This window comes from Lutra lutra, chromosome 6 (assembly GCF_902655055.1).
Source record: "Lutra lutra chromosome 6, mLutLut1.2, whole genome shotgun sequence".
Taxonomy (NCBI): domain Eukaryota; kingdom Metazoa; phylum Chordata; class Mammalia; order Carnivora; family Mustelidae; genus Lutra; species Lutra lutra.
Genome location: NC_062283.1, coordinates 75,002,000 through 75,019,687, shown reverse-complemented (window position 1 = coordinate 75,019,687; position 17,688 = coordinate 75,002,000). Strand labels below are relative to the sequence as shown.

Here is a 17,688-nt window from a genome sequence, read left to right as displayed (position 1 = left end):
TAGTGTCAGTTTTGAGTAATTCTTGCACATGAAAAAAAAAAAAAATTACCCCAGGGAATATAATTTAGGTTACATTTAGGTCACAATTTTTTTTTTTTTTTTTAATTTTATTTTTCAGTGTTCCAAGATTCATTGTTTATGCATCACACCCAGTGCTCCATGAAATACGTGCCCTCCTTAATACCCACCACGAGGCTCACCTAACCACCCACCCACCTCCCCTCCAAAACCCTGTTTGTTTCTCAGAGTCCACAGTCTCTCATGGCTCGTCTCAACTTTGATTTCCTCCAACTCACTTCTCTCCTTCACCCAATGTCCTCCGTGTTATTCCTTATGCTCCACAAGTAACTGAAACCATACGATAATTAACTCTCTCTGCTTGTTAGGTCACAATTCATCAACCAAATTCAGATTTATTGACTGACACCTCCCTTCTCTTTTTCCATTGTTTTCTACAATCTTTATAATACCAGATAACAGAAATGTTTTAAAAATAATTTTTTTTCACTAACAGAAATCCAATTTAGGTGAAAATTTTATTATAAACCTGGAGCATTTGGATGTCTAATATGTCTAAACTCCCATGAGACCCCTCAAAAAGCTCTCAAAGTACATTCCAGGGCGCCTGGGTGGCTCAGTGGGTTAAGCCGCTGCCTTCGGCTCAGGTCATGATCTCAGGGTCCTGGGATCGAGTCCCGCATTGGGTTCTCTGCTCAGCAGGGAGCCTGCTTCCCTTACCCTCTCTCTGCCTGCCTCTCTGTCTACTTGTGATCTCTCTCTCTATCAAATAAATAAATAAAATCTTTAAAAAAAATTTAAAAAAAAAAGTACATTCCATACACTTTAAGGTGAGGCAAGACTTTATTCTATTTCTCGCTCTGAGAATGGTCCCCCAAGGCTACCCAATCTATCCCCACCTGGCGCTTTAGGGACTTCACCCTCAGCTCAGTCAAACATTATTCAATCCCCAAATAGATAGATCTGCGTGGAACAAAGGCAATCATTTCATTTGCCTGTGTAGCCCTGCCTTTCAGATATTCCTGATAGTTAATATTAAGATATTAAGATAGTTCATGACGGATTATTTTGGGGAGTCCCACAGATTATCAGTGTGAGCTTTTCAGTCAGAGGCAGCCCCAGGACAAACATGAAGTGAATCTGGTTTGAGGAACTTTCCAGTGCAGCCTGTTTGCCCCTGCCTCATTTCCTGGGTGCTACCTCCCACCCAAAAGAGCCATAAGCTCCTCACCAATTTCTGTGCCTCAGAGTCTGGCAGATTACTATGAATTAAACGGCAGTTGCACTTGCCATATCTTTTCTGGAATAAGTTAAAATATAAATGAATGAATGAATAAATGCCAAACAAAATTCCTGTTGCTGACATAAATGTCTCATGATGGCTAATGTGCTATGCTACTTACATACAACTTCTCTGTACTTTTTAGGAATCCTGAATGGAATTTGGAACAACTTAATAAGACCGGCAGATGAGATGGTTTGAACAGTGTGCCTTTTTGTGCCAGAGGGGCAGGGCACATCCTGGCTCTGAGATCCTCACCCCAGGTCACTGTTGCTACTTTCTTAATCGTGTGAATTCCCCAAAGGCACTTCCTGAAACAATTTTCTTCATCTGTTAAATGGGTAACATTAGCGCCTATTTTGTATGATCATTATCTGAAGCTTCAGAGAATCTTCTAGGCTACTTAGTAAGCATCACTCAAAGAATGGTTACATAATAATAACTGTTATTATCATTATTCCTATTGGTATGTGCTCAATAAGAAATCTGTCCTAGAATTTTAACAGGGAGCAACAACATCTTCCCAGCCTTTTGTTTGAGCCAATACCTCCATTTTTAAATACCTGCAGATTATCAATGTCCAGTAAGAATTATCATTAATAACTCTGGAAAAAATGGGCTCCATTGTGATTAATCTATCCTGGTTTTAGCTAAAGAGGTGCTGCTCATGGAAAGAAAAGAGAACAAAGGAATAGGAGGAAAATGTACTTTGGCAAATAACATAGAAAAGAACAGACATTCACCTTAAAGTTTCTGCCACTCTTTATGCTCAGGAAATTAACAATAATTTTAATATTATTATTATATTACTATTAATATAATTAATAATAATAAACTGTAATTTGAATTTGAGGTGTTGGATAAGGCAATAGGCTAGTGTGCTTTGGTAACTCTTCCTCCCCCTCTCCCTCCCTCTCTCTCTCTCTAGCACCATCATCTCTCCAAAGTGGCCGAAGCCAACTGAGCTGGCAAAACTGAAGCTAACGTACCATTTCCTTTTGCAAATAGGACACCGTGCTGTGTAGTCACTCACATTCTAAGACAGTTCCAACCTTTCCAGCCCAGAACACAGAAAGATCTCTTAGCACATGGAATAGAATTTTTTTTGTTCTTGTTGTTCTGCTTTCTCCACCTAAACTTCAAGTTTCCAACTAACCGCTTTATAGCTTTTATCATTCCCTCCTGTTCTGGTTTATCTGACGGTATTAATGAAGAATTTACAGCTATTGACTAAAGAAAGTGGCTTATAAATAAGCAGCAAAAATGGGCTTGGAGATTTTCTTTAGTGAGCCTCAGCTAGATAGTTTTGTTGACACTGTCTTCGACAAAACAGCAAAGGTTCTCCCAAAAGAACTTGATTTTTTCAAAAAGTCGGTAGGCAAATTCAATTTTGCCTTTAAACTACAACAGACCTCTCATTCTCCTTTTTCTGGAGTCCATCTTAGCAAATAATAATAACAATAACAATAAATCCTTTCATTAGTAAATACTCAACAAGCCTGATACCTTCTGTAACACAAAACACTTACAAATGTGTATATAATGGGACATGTATGTGTGCATTGCGATGAATAAGTGATTTAGGATATACATTTGGAACGTGTGTCATTGCCAGCAATAGTGAGGAAGGACATGGCTTCATTTCTTGTCTTCTAATTCTTTTTTTTTTTTTTTAAGATTTTTTATTTATTTATTTGACAGACAGATCACAAGTAGGCAGAGAGGCAGACAGATAGAGAGAGAGGAGGAAGCAGGCTCCCTGCAGAGCACAGAGCCCGATGTGGGGCTCGATCCCAGGACACTGGGACCATGACCTGAGCCGAAGGCAGAGGCTTTAACCCACTGAGCCACCCAGGTGCCCCTTGTCTTCTAATTCTAAATGAGAAATAAACGCTATATAATACTATGACACAAGAGTTGTTCATTTTTTTTTCCTCCTACATTTTCATGGAATAAGTTACTCATTTAAATAATCAAAATTCTGTTTGGTTGTGGTAACTGTCATAAAACATTAGTGAGGTGACTCATTGTTAAAGGATAATACTCATCACCTGTCAGCAGCTCGTTAGTGTGTCTGAATTGGCATTAATGTGGTAATTACTGTGAATCATCAATTTCCATTACAGTGTCTTCTCCTAGCACCAAGAACTGGGATGTTTGTGAAATCACACAGGAAGGCATAAAAGAGCCAAATTAACGATTTCAGTTGCCCACTACCTCTTCTACCAGAGAATAATGGCAAAGCATCTGGAATAAAAATGATGATGATGTTAGCCAATATTTATTGAATAAATTTTCTTTGCCTGGCATTTGCCAAGTGTCTTACATTTATTATCTCATTTACTACTTCCACTCACCCTACAATGCATGTGCTATTCTTAATACCATTCTAAAAGGATAAAGCTGAGACTTGGAAATGTATAGACGTTTTTCCGAAGAAGACATACAGTTGGCCAACAGACATGAAAAAATGCTCAGCATCACTCATCATCAGGGAAATACAAATCAAAACTACAATGAAATAGCAGCTCACACTGGTCAGAATGGCTAAAATCAACAGTAAGAAAATAGCAGGTGTTGGTGAGGATGTTGAGAAAGGGGAACCCTCTTGCACTGTTGGTAGAAATGCAAGCTGGTGCAGCCCTGTAGAAAACAGTATGGAGGTTCCTCAAAAAGTTAAAAATAGAGCCACCCCATGACCCAGCAATTGCACCACTAGGTATTTACCCAAAGAATACAAAAATATTAATTCAAAAGGATACATGCACCCCAATATTTATAGCAGCATTATGTATAATAGCCACATTATGGAAATAGCCCAAGCGTCCATTGACTGATGAAAGGATATATATATATACACACACACACACATACATACACATACATACACACACACACACACATATATATGTTGGAATATTACTAAGCCATAACAAAGAATGAAATCTTGCCATTTGCAATGACACGGATAGAGCTAGAGCTAGAGAGTATTATGCTAAGCAAACTAAGTCAAAGAAAGACAAATACCTTATTATTTCACTCATGTGAAACAAAACAAATGAGCAAAGGGAAAAAAGAGAGATACAGGCTCTAAACTTCAGAGAACGAACTGATGTTACCAGAGGGGAGGTGGGTGGGGGATGGGTAAAATAGGTCATAGGGATGGAGAAGGCACTTGTTGTGATGAGCACGGGGTATTGTATGGAAGTGTTGAATCACTATATTGTACACTGGAAACTAATACTACACTGTATGTTAACTAACCAGGATTTAAATAAAAAGTTTAAAAAAAGAATGAGGCAGAAACAATACTTATTTCAGAAAAGGAGCCTTTATAAATGTAAGAAAACAGGGGAGCTATGAAGATTCAATTTGATGCTGGCCATCATGTTTTTATAAAGAATTCAATGTGTATAATTCCCTCACACAGATCAAGAAATTATTGTATAAATTATTGTATAAAGAAAATATTGTATAAATACTAAACATTTGGACAAGAGGAATGATCTAACAGTTCATAGACAATGAAGTACTAATGCTTAATTAAAAAAAAATCCACATGCTTAGCAGTTTACCCCAGGGTTTCTCAAGCTCAGCACTATGGACACGCATAGTCAGATAATTCTTTGCGGGGAGTGTCTACCCCCTAGGATTGAATGATGCTTGGCCGCTTAGCACCATCTCTAGGCTCTGCCCACCAGATGGCAATAGCGCTTTCTCTCCCTGGCCCCCACCCTAGTAGAGGCAGTCACAAATGTCTCCAGATATTGCCAAATGTCCTTTATAAGGCCAAATTGTCACTGTCCCGCAAGTTATAAAGTATTGTTCTACTCTAATATTCCTTATACTGTTTGCATAATAGCATGTCATTCCATAATGCTCTGAAATACAGTTTTAATGGCTATAATATATTTTATTGAAAATTTAGTGCTATACTGAAGATATTAATTTAGATTTTTCTATTAAAAAATTGTATTTGAGAAAACAATTGGGTTCTTTAAAATCTACCCCTCTGGTGTATATAAGACATTAAGTTAGACTTTGTCAATGAAATAATACATAGGAGGTGATTCATACTGTAAAGTTTACAAACTTCATCCTTTTAAATGTGTTGCCAATTTTCAGTTGGTATACTTGAGAAGATAAAATTAAGAAGACTTGTATCAGTAACAAGTTTCTTGAACAGTGAAGAGTTTATTTGATAACTATATACAGACATGGCCTAAGTCAACAATCAAATAAAATATAACAGCATGCATATATACCTGAAAATGAAAATAAATTCGTTAGCCCATTTTTTAAAAATACAGAATTTTATTATTTCCTAAAATGTCTAATGAATCAAAATTTACTAAAACTTTGGTTTTGTTTTTGTTCCTTTCAAAATATATGCTTAAATATATATTAAAAGCAGATATTTTGCTATTTCTACCTACAACATTCACTAAATATTTAGGTATTATGTTAGCTACTTTAGGAAAGATATAAAAATGAAGGTCTGCATTCCTGAGGAAATCATTTTAGAAACAAGTCACAATACACAAAAGCCCTAAGAATTAAAAAAAGACAGTATCAAGCAATTAGTAAAGTGTTTTGTATTGCATAATTAATATTAAAGAAAAACATATGCACACACATACACCCAAGTTAAGGAAGATAGTGAAATTCATTTAATAGTTATGTTCCATATAAACAATTTGTCACTAATTTTGTGTTCTAAGAGTCCACATAAAAAAAATCACAGTATGCATAGACTAGAAACAAAATGCATCAAACAAAAACATCCTAGAGATATTTAGGTTGTCCAACTTCTGTAATTTTTCCAAATCCTTTTAGGGTTTGGGGGAAAATGGTGTATTTCTGGTTACAAAACAAACACTCTCTATGTGTTTTTGACCATTATTCCTTCCTACCAAAAAAACATAATGTCCTAGAAATTCCAATAATTTTTAAATGAATGGTGTTTGCTTTATATTTACTAAGAAACAAGTCATCCATTACCATAAAAATGGAATTAAAAATATATCTGGCTAAGTAAATCCAAAAGAGAGCAGTGGATTTTGTTGGGTTTATAGATAATGATACGGATTTAAGTGACCATACATTCTTAGCCTTTTCCTAGGGTGCAATTTGGAAGTAATATGCTTTTTAATAACCTACACTGGACATCATGGTTGCATTCCAAGTGAGTAGCATCACAACAAAATTGTCTAATACACACATGTTGCTTAGGGCTACAATGTTACCATAGTTACTACCAGATCAAATATCTCAGGAATGCAGAGCCACTAAGTCTTTCAATGTACAGAAATTCAGTACTTTTGATAGTTTTTGAGTCTTCATTTTTCTTCTTTCTTCGGCTTTTCCAATTGCCTTTGTGTTGTTTCTTCATTTTTCTTTTGTACATCTAAAAAAATAAATAATCTCTTTCACTTATAGCATATAGTGAAATATATTTCACATTATACTGCAATGAAACAGTTGGGATTTCCTTTATGCACCTTAATCATTTTCTCCTTGATTCAGACATGCTTTCCCCTCAATCTAGATATGGACACTACACGAAGAAAAGACATATGCGTCGCTTGGGGAATCTACATTCTCCTAGTTACCTTTCTCTCTGACTCTCCAGAAGCATTACATACCAAGCAGTCTCCCGAGGTATTATTACAATCTCCATTTATAGACTGGCCCATCAAAGCATAGACAGGTTAAGTGACTTGCTCCATGTCACAGAGCTAGTAAGCACAGAGACACAATTTGGACCTTGCCAAGTGGTTCCATACTCCACCCCCTTAATGATCTCCCCATAGTGTATCACACTCTCTCCCACTTCCTCATACTTCTAACTCCATTGCTTTTAGGAGATGATCTGACTTTCTACTTCACAGGGGTAAAAATATCATTCAGGTTTATCATCAGATAAAAGCTCCCTCGACTTTCTGCCAAAAACCCTTTAAAACCCATGGTCTGTACTTATTCCTACTACCCTTCCTCCTATTACAATGGAAAAGGTGAACCTCAGGACCAGCTACACAATTTATGGGAGCCCTGTGCAAAGTGGAAATGCAGCACCTCTTGTTCAAAAAACATGGACAAACAACTTCAAGACAGGAACGGTAGAGCATGACACCAAGTGCAAATCTCCTCTGAGCCCAGGGCCCTGTGCAACCGCACTCACCCACACCTGTGGAGCCGGTCCTGGTGCTGCTCAGACGTTCCAGGTCTATTCCTTCATGATCAGGGATCCTATCCATCTCTGCCTCATCAGGAAGCTGCCTCTAACAATCATCCCCGCCTCCCTTTCACCTGACTCTCCCTTTCTCCTGACTCCTCATTTCCTCAAGTCACTACCAACCTCACACTAACAAGGCCTTCTTTCAACCGCAATTCTTCCACAGACTGTCTTGTCGTATGTGCTTTAAAATGTATTATTGTTTGCTGTTTCCGTTTTAAATGGAAATGATTAAGTTTCTACTGCTTTTCCAAAAGTGCTTACTAAAATCATCACTGGTCGGGGCACCTGGGTGGCTCAGTGGGTTAAGCCTCTGCCTTCAGCTCAGGTCATGATCTCAGGGTCCTGGGATCGAGCCCCGCATCGGGCTCTCTGCTCAGCGGGGAGCCTGCTTCCCTCCCTCTCTCTGCCTGTCTCTCTGCCTACTTGTGATCACTCTCTCTGTCAAATAAATAAATAAAATCTTTAAAAAAAATAAAATAAAATCATCACTGGCATCTCTGAAGTTTAATCTGATGGACTCTATTCAGTTCTTCAACTTTCACTCAGGAAATACGTGTGAAGCATGTATTATGTACCAAGCAGTTGGTGGGGGGGAAATTCCAGCTCTCAGGAGACGTCTGAGGAGGGATATGAGGAACAAACAGAACAGGTAAAATGTGTGGTATGTGAGGTGTCCTGAGTGCTATGGAGGAAATTAAAGAATAGGAGTTGTCAAGAAGTCTTGGGGCCTGGAGGTTACAGCTTTACGTAGGATTGGTTGGGGAGAAAGGGCATGGGAGCGCTGCACTTGAAGACCTGAGAAGGGGAGGGGTGAGTGATGCCGGTAGCAGGGAGAGTGCTCATCCCAAGCAGAGGGAACAGCAACGTCAAAGGCATCAGTGTGCAGGAAGGAACTGCAAGTGGAACAGAAGGGAGAAAAAAGACTGGAAGATGGAGTCCGAGAGGTACCAAGAGACCTCATATTTTAGGTGAAAAATGGCAGCTGTCTGGACAAATATGAAAGTAGAGCTGACAATTTTTGCAGATAGATTAGATACAAAGTTGAGAGAAAGAGGGGAGACAAGGATAATCCCAAGGTTTTGGCTCTAGCCACTGGACGCGTCAAACCCCCATTCACCAGGATAGAGAAGAGGCGAGAAGAGCAGGTGTCAGGGAGAATATCTGGAGTTCTCCTTCCTGCCCATAAAGTTGGAGATTCCTGTTAGATAGCCAAGCAGAGAGGTCAAGTGGGCAGATGGACTTATGAGTGTGAAGTCTGAGGAGCTTCTGGGTAAAGATAACAAATCTGTGAGTAATCAGGAAGATGATATTATCCCAGTGAAATCAAGTGATATCTCAAGAGGAGGGAATGCTGATAGAGAAGAGGTCAAAGATTGAGTTCTGGTACCATCTAATTCATTCAGAGGTAGGGGACATAAAGAATCAACAGCAGGGACAAGAACAGTCAGTGAAGCAGGAAGGAATGCGGGAGAGGGGAGGGTCCAGGAAGCCAAGGGAAGAGGGTGTGATCCACCAAGACACAACTGCCAGGAGATCATGTAGGGCGGAGACTAAGAACGATCACTGATTGCATCTGAGACAATGTCATTTGTGATCTTGAAATAGAGGGGTGGTGTGGTGAGGATCAGAGAGAGAGAGACAAAGGATTTGGAGGCATGTCCACTCTAAGAGCTTTTTACCAGCTGCTCCTTCTGCCAAGACTATGCTTACTGCTGATCATCATGTGCCTGCTGCTCCCTTCAGTTGTGATTCAAAACACACCTTTTTCATTCCGGTTTAAGTTAGGGCTGCCCTCATTTCTCAGTCTAAAGCCATGCTGTAACTCTACCTCCAAATCCTACTTAAATCTCTGATAGAACATATCACTGTTGACATATATTTACTTGTTGATAATTTTACTGTCCCACTGGAGATATAAGATCCATGACAGCAAGACTTTGTCTGGTTTACCACTACACTGTTAGTTTTTAGAATGGTGTTTAGCATCTGTTGGACATTAAATTATAACGATGGATCAAATAAATAGTGACAGAGGGTGTTAAGAAAAGACCCTTGTCATGTGCACCTGAATGTTTATAGCAGCAATGTCCACAATAGCCAAACTATTTATGTAGTAAATAGTAAAAACTATTTTTTTACTAAATAGGACCGGCTCCACAGGTGTGGGTGAGTGCGGTTGCACAGGGCCCTGAGCTCAGAGGAGAGTTGCACTTGGTGTCATGCTCTACTGTTCCTGTCTTGAAGTTGTTTGTCCATGTTTTTTGAACAAATTATTTACATATTTCCAGCCAAACTGGAAAGAGCCTAGATGTCCATTAACAGATGAATGGATAAAGAAGATGTGGTATATATTTATATGATGGAATACTATGCAGCCATCAAAAGAAACGAAATCTTGCCATTTGCGACGACATGGATGGAACTAGAGGGTATTATGCTGAACAAAATAAATCAGAGAAAGACAATTATCATATGATCTCCCTGATATGAGGCATTTGAGAGGTAGGGCAGGCTGTCCTGGGGGTTACGGAAGGAAAAAATGAAACTAGATGGGATCACGAGGGAGACAAACCATAAGAGACTCTTAATCTCACAAAACAAACTGAGGGTTGCAGGTGGGGGGGTGGTCATAGGGATAGGGTGGCTGGAGGATGGACATTGGGGAGGGTATGTGCTATGGTGAGTGCTATGCGTTGTGTACGACTGATGATTCACAGACCTGTACCCCTGGGGCAAAGAATACATTATATGATAATAAAAATAATTTTTTAAAAAAGGCCCTTTGTGACATTTACAGCTGTCACCCTCTGTCACTTCTTGCTGATATGTTATCAGGCATCATTGTCCTCACTATCATGGTTATTAATTTATAAGAGATAGATTAAGACAAATTATGAATGAGACAAATTTTAGGTAGGTTAATTTCATGCAGGATACAGGACCTATGAGATCCTACAGTTCTTCCCACCTAAAAATACTTATCAAAAACAACACCAAAAACCAAAGAGGACAGATCTGATGGAAACCACCTAATAACCACATAGTAATCCACCTAATAATCCCCTTTCCCTTCCCTCTAAGGGCATGTGATTTCGCTTGGAACAATCCTTTCTTTCCTTTTGCTTGTAACTTCCCTGCCCCACTCTCTTCCCATTTGTACAGCTCCTCAGGGCTCCCCTCTGCTTGCTAGATAGAAGGCTGCCTGATTCATGAACCCCTTTATAAAGTCAATTATCTTTTCAAATTTACTTAGTTGAATTTTTGTTCTTTAACATATAAAAATAGTAACAATATTCTTTCAGATAACAGTCTCTTTAGTGGCCAAAAAAAAATGGTGAAGACTACTAACTCTCCCACAGAATATTTTTTTTTCTCTTTCATTTAATGAGGTAATGTCAAGAATCAGTAAGGTTTTGTGTGTGTGTCTGGGGAACGGACACTTTAATTAGGCCTGTCGTATGAACAGGTAACTTAGCTTCTCTGCCTCTCTAGTTGAGGATGGCCCTTCAACAGCAACATCACAGTCTGATAACCACATTCCATTTTCAGACTTAAAAGGCCAAAACCATTACACACATTTTTTATTTATTTTCTTTCTTTCCCTTTTCTCATCTTGTAATAGTTTGTATGGATGTAGGCACTTTTTTGCTCTTACTTGTAGGGTCTCGTATGAGAAAGGCAATGACGTCTGGGAACACATGAGGTGTCCCTGGACAAAGACATCCTCATTTCCTAGGGATCAAACAAGGAACATCTGTAACTTTACCAGGTAACAAATAATGTCCTGAGGCAGAGGACCAAGAGCCTTCTTCTGGCACTTGCATGAACAGAGTGGGCATGCAGCAGCTGCTAGCCTCTTTTGCCTCCTTGGCAGTGGCAATAAATTTCTACCCATACTAAAGTCCACCTTGGACTAAATGGGGCTCAAGGCCCAGGTATCTTGGTAATGACTTGGAACTGAAATTTTCTTTAACCTCCATGAATGTTTTCTGACTAAAAAGACTTCTTTAAAACTCTATTGAAAGTATCTTTATGTTTATTTCCAGAAGACTGAACTCTGGAAGCTAGATGAACTGTATGTAAGCAATGGGGAGACAAACCCAAGTTTTCCTCCATTGGTTTGACAGCTCCCCTTTGTCCTTAGTTCAACTTTTTCCACTGAAGAATGGTTACCTTTTATACAAATACTTGCCTTAAAGATCTCATCTTTAACTGTTAATAAAATTCTTAGATCTGAGACAGAGAAGAGCTTTACTATAGCAAAGCACAAGTCTCCAGTGAGGTTGGCTAAGGGGATGATAGGAGGGAAACTATTTTATTTCGGAGCGTTTCTCGATGAATTTTTAAGTTTATTGAGGGAAGGGATTATATTTGTTCACATTTTATCCCCGATTTCGAGCACTATGCGTGACTAGACACGTCCAACAAATACATAAATGTTCAGCTTGCACATACACATTGGGAGAGAAAAAGATAAAACTGTTCACTTTCAGAAAGCCTAAAAAATGACACTTAGCCTGCAACAAAAACTGAGAGATCTTAGTCCACACGTAAGAAAAAAAGAGCACTTATAACCAGTTATAAGAGAGACTGCTCCAGCGGCAAGGAGAGAACTTGTGCATTACCTTCCTTCATGGACAGGGCCTCCAGTTTGAGGGGCAGCTCTGCGGACCCGCCCATCCCGGCTGAGCCCTGGATGTCCGGCACGGCATTCCGGCGGCCAGTCCTGGCCGAAGAGGCAAAATTGTTGACCACGGACTCCACATCAGTCATCTCGGATGAATCTGTCCTCATAGCAACATCTGCAGATAGAAGGTGCACATGAAGAGGAGGATGAGCCTATTGGGAGGTAAACGTTCACAGTGGTGGTGAAAGGCATGGCCAGACCGAAACCACGACAGGCGTGCGAACGGAGTCATTGCTCACACCTTGCATCGATGTCTACTGTCGCGGTCCTGGAGCCTCCGTTCGCACATTCGCACATCCGCTGCCTAGACCGGGGCGTGCTCAGTGTGAGCCGGCTCGCTATAAATAACCCCTGAGCCGAGTAAGCCGCTAGGATGCTTTAGGCGGGCAGTGATCTCTTGCCTTTTGTTCTATTTTTCTGTGGATGGATTGGCCCAACCAGGGCTTGGAAGGAAATGAAAACTGACTTGTTCGGCCACTCCTGTAGAGAACCTGCCTGCCAGGATTTGTTTGTGGTGCTTGTTCAGGTCGAAACCAAATCACTATAATTTGCAGGCCCCCAACAAAACACACTCGGCTTCTATCCTTAGAAATAAGAAATTCAACTTCATCTCAAAGGCGTTGTGCCCCAGTGACAGCTGTGTATTTCGGTCTGCTCGAGTCTCACAGCTAATTTTCAACAGCCTCATGTTCATGTTTAAGAGAATAGAACCTGTATCACCTTCTCTCGCCTTTAAGTGGACCTGGTAATTACTAGTGCTTTCTGAAGCAACCTTTATCTTTCTAGTAATTGTCTCTATAAAAGTAGTCTTAGGAAATCATTAATGGTACAGGGAGGCAGGGAGGCAGCAGACACTGTTTATTCTAAAACTAACCCTCGTTCATAGGTTGTTTTCTAATGAATCTTCCCTAAGAAATCAATGCTAGTGGTATCACAAAAGCAGCAGCAGCAGGGGCAAGCATCTATGGAGAACCTATGAAGCCCTAGGCTCTCCACCGGGCCCTGAGAGTACAAAGGGACACTATACTCTCCATTTTTAGGGGACTTGTGCTCTCAAAGAGGAGAAAGAAGGTATACATGCGAAGACAGATACCATCATGCCACAGAATATGCTGAATATCAACCCAGGGAGGGAGACAATCACCTATGGTGCTTGAGGGCAGAAATAGCTAAGTCTTGACCTACACAGAGCAAACCAAGCTTTTCACCATTGTTGGAAGGGAGCCCTTTCCAATTGCTTAACTTCGATTCAGGAAATGCTAAAAATAAAGTGAAATAGTCACAAAATACAGTGCGTTTCGTATTAGAATTACAACTCCTTTGGTTCCGCAGACCCAAGAAATGCACGCTGAGCTCAGTGTGGCCCTCGGGAGTCCAGGAGTAGGCGAGGCTCCTTCCCCAAATAGGCGCATTTTTTGCAGGAACCGTGGAAAATTTGAGAACACAGCTAGATTTTCAGACACAACTTTGGAACCAATTAGAATTCTCTCTGTTTAGTATTTGCCAGCTGTCTGGCATTGACAGACAACATAGAGTAATGTAAAGAGCACTGGACTGTTAGTCAAAAAGAACTTCATTCCATTATAGGCTTGCAGGTGATACTAATTCATTTAATTTCTCTGAGTCACAGTTCCTCCCCATGTAATGGATGTAAAAATATTAGCCTGATCCACAGTATTCTTGTGAAGAACTAATAAGATAAAGCATATTGAAATTCCTCATAACTCTAAAACCATGTTTGTTTATTGGTATCATCATTCACGTTGCAAAGTTTTCTTTACCCCACCGCCATTCTATGTATCCCTTTAATCCTACCAAGAAACATCTTCATAGTGGAAGACCACTTAAGTTTCCTAAGAGGGAAACTAGGTTTATTCAACATGAACATTTTATATCTATTATCTCATTTTAATCCTCCTAATAATCCTATGAGGTAGTAAGGAACAACCCTCCCTACATGGATACGGAGCCCAGGGCTCAGGGAGGTTAAATGATTAACTGGGAGTCGTGCAGCTGCTACTATAGCACACAAGCAAGCAAATCTGGTTTTACGTCACTGTTAAGGCACGATGACATGGATTGCCACAAAATTATCTTTCCAAATCCCTGTGATAGGTATAGACAGACATACAATAGCTACTTTTGATTCTGTCCTTCATTACTCTTTAAATAGGGAAAATTATGTATATGCATATATATGTACGTGTGTAGGTTTGTGAGGGAGAGAGAGAGAGAGAGGGAGAGATTCCCTATCTCTTCACAGGTATTCCTTTCTGGCTTAAATGTTTAGTTATCTATAATACAGGAATGTCAGTTATAGAGCTCTTCTCTGTAGTTTGTGAGAGGTGCCTGACACCAAGTTTGGAAAGAGACCCCATTTACAGGCTTCCAGTGTGTCCTCAGCCAGTTAACAGCACATCAGGAGCCATGGCCATGATCAAATGTTTATTTCTATGGAGCACTTTCCTGTGTCACACAAGTAAGTTAACTATGCTAAGACTCGAGGACCAGTTCTATGAATACTTTGATGACTACCGACCTCCGAGTCTAAAATCTTAAAGTTGAAGATAACAACACATATAAAGATATTAAGATATGCTATTTAGAATACTTCAATGCTATACATTTTATATTAAATGAAGTGAGGAAACTTCTTTAGTAGATGGTCTATGTTAAAGAAGTATTGCATTAGAATTTGTATATCAAAAGGGAACTTCCAAAAGGTGGCCTGTAGAGTAGACCGTTAACACGGAAGAAGAAATTCTGGTCTCCAAGTTTATTTCAAGGCTTCTTGGCTATTGGCTGCTATTTTAGAAGTTTTTGTTCTTACCTTTACATTATTACTTCAGACATGGTCTTTCTAAATGACTCCTTTTTTTGTCTATTAGTGTTAGAAAATAAGATCATCACAAAAACTCTCTAAAAGTTTGTCAAAGTTATATTTATTAACTACCATTTTAAGATCAGAAAGAGAATTGGATGTGCGGGGAGGCCAAGCCATGAGAGCCTGCTTTACCCCGGAGCTTTACTTTGTCATTTCAAAGCTCTCCCTCTTCCCAGGATAATGTTCCTTTCAGAGCCTGCCACTGACACCAGGACTGTGGAGGATGCCAGGCTCCTCCATAAAACAGCAGTTCACCCAGCCCAGTCCTCCAGGGCTGTGGGGAGAGGGAGATGTCTGCTGTGAAAAGTCATCTCATCTTCCTGACAGAACGTGTCCATGACTTAGAGATCACTGCGTGGCGGGAACTCTGGAACCCACAGGGTCATTCTCAAATGGGCTCTTCTGATTTCTCTGGCAAAGAGATTTACTGTAGCATTGGAAATAATCTAAAAGTCTGTGAGGGAAGAATGGTTGAATAAACTATGTTACATTATGGAACATTATACAGCTACAAAGAATGTGTTAAGTTTAGTTAGATCTACCTACAGATATGTGTCCATGACACATTGCAAAATGAAGCAAATTTTAAAAGCGTGGGGGAGGGGAAGCAATGAATGCAATATGATCTCAACTTTGTAAAAGTTTGTAAAAAGAATAAAAATCCCGAGTTGAAAATGTAAGAGAGAACAAGAAGAATGTTAACCATTTGTTGGTACTTCCTTACATATGTTAACTTGTAATAATGAGCATATATTATTATTGTAACTTAAAAGTACTGAAATACAGTCATCTGACAAAATTAAGAATACACAGATATTCTAGCGCAGAAAGTCTCTAAAAGTCACACTTTGACAATTTAACTGAAAATAGTGTATCTGTAAATATAAGTTTCTTCCTGTAACAAAGAGTCATCTTACCTGCCTGTCATTATTGTCCTATGCAACATTGATTACATATGTCTGATTTTTTTTTTTAGAGGGATAATTATATACATTGTAAAATAAGATTTCAAAAGGGAGCAAGCAAGCCTAGTTAAGAGAGTCTCCTTTAAAAAAGGGTTGTTAGGGGGCACCTGGGTGGCTCACTGGGTTGAGCCTCTGCCTTCGGCTCTAGGTCATGATCTCAGGGTTCTGGGATCGAGCCCTGCATCGGGCTCTCTGCTCGGCAGGGAGCCTGCTTCCTCCTCCTTTCTCTCTCTGCCTGCCTGTCTGCCTACTGTGATCTCTATCTGTCAAATAAATAAATAAAGTCTTTAAAAAAATTAAAAAAAAAAAAAGGGTTGTTAGGAGGCCATAAGAGGAGAGGAATTTATGCACACCCTCAACAGAGAAACTATGAAATTTCTCTTAAAATTTTATTTATTTATTTGACAGAGAGAGTGTGAGAGCACAAGTAGGCAGAACACGAGGAGGGAGAGGGAGAAGCAGTCTCCCCACTGGGCAGGGAGCCCCACGCAAGTCTCTATCCCCCAGTACCCTGGGATCACAACCTGAGCCAAAGGCAGTCACTTAACCCACTGAGCCACCCAGATGCCCAAACTTTCTGAGCTTTAAAGCCAGCTGCAAGCCCTCAGCCTGGACTTAACTTCCTCCTCACCATGGCAACTGGATCACACGTGGTGCTTCACTTCTAAAGGAGCCAATTCGGTTTAACAAGTTTCGGTCCTTCATTTGCATACACAACCAATCCCAGTTAATTTTTCAATTCCTCTTTTGCACAGAGGACCTAAATGAAAGCTACACTCCTATCCTTCCATCTTTATAGCTCTGCCCCTCCCACCTTTGTCTTCACTGGAACGCAATTTAGGTGTCTACCTAAATCTGTGTTTCCCGAATTGCAATTCTAATTGCCCAAATAAATGTCTGTTTGCTTTAATTTTCGGTGAATCCTTTCTTGGTCAACGTTATAGGGAGAGAGAACTGCTCTTTTCAAATGCTTTGTAACATAACCCATAGAAAGATGAGGAAATAGTACTAATAAATAAACACAGAAGAGAGATTAACTTCCAAGTCCTAATTTTTTGGGCTTGAAAAGCTAATTATGTTTATGTTTGCTAACTAAGGCAGCTGACTCACTAGCAACTCTTCCTCTTTTTCTTCTACAGAATTAGTAGGGAATCTGGATGAGTTCTGCTTTGTCAACTGTGGATGATTACAAGAGTGGAAACCATTTGGACATTTGGAGATTTCACAGAAGTCCTTGCATGCCCCTAGCAAGGTGATGTAATTTTCATCTCTTTCATCTCTTTTGGAAATACACAGTTTTCAAGGTGCCTTAACAAAAGCCCATTACCGGGTCATATAGACACACATGCCAGCATCTGCAGCTCTGTCAAATCGAAAATGCAACATCAGCATGAAGAGGACAAACATGTTCAAGCTAAATGAAGCACTGGAAGAATACGTATCTATAAGACATGTGTACTTATATATACACGTGTAGGTATGCATGTGTATTTATGTATATAAAATCACTGGTCAGCTCCCAGTGAGCTAAGAAAGGAGTGTGTTAGTACGTTAAAAGTATAACCAGGAACTAAAGTTTTTGCAACTTCTTTCTCTCCTAGCTGAGATGTTCCA

General features: G+C 39.8%; 1 protein-coding gene across 9 annotated transcripts in view; it reads right to left on the bottom strand.

The window, feature by feature from the left end:
- Positions 1-5,475: 5,475 nt before the first annotated feature.
- Positions 5,476-17,688, bottom strand: part of PKIB (cAMP-dependent protein kinase inhibitor beta) — a 111,977-nt gene continuing 99,764 nt past the window's right edge. For all 9 annotated transcript variants that reach the window (XM_047734932.1, XM_047734923.1, XM_047734929.1 and 6 more), the window contains 2 exons: positions 12,164-12,340; positions 5,476-6,707 (listed from right to left, as the gene is read on the bottom strand). In XM_047734932.1, coding sequence (XP_047590888.1) covers positions 6,640-6,707; positions 12,164-12,332 — 237 coding nt within the window. In that variant the 5' untranslated portion in view covers positions 12,333-12,340 and the 3' untranslated portion in view covers positions 5,476-6,639. The remainder of the gene's footprint in view (positions 6,708-12,163; positions 12,341-17,688) is intronic.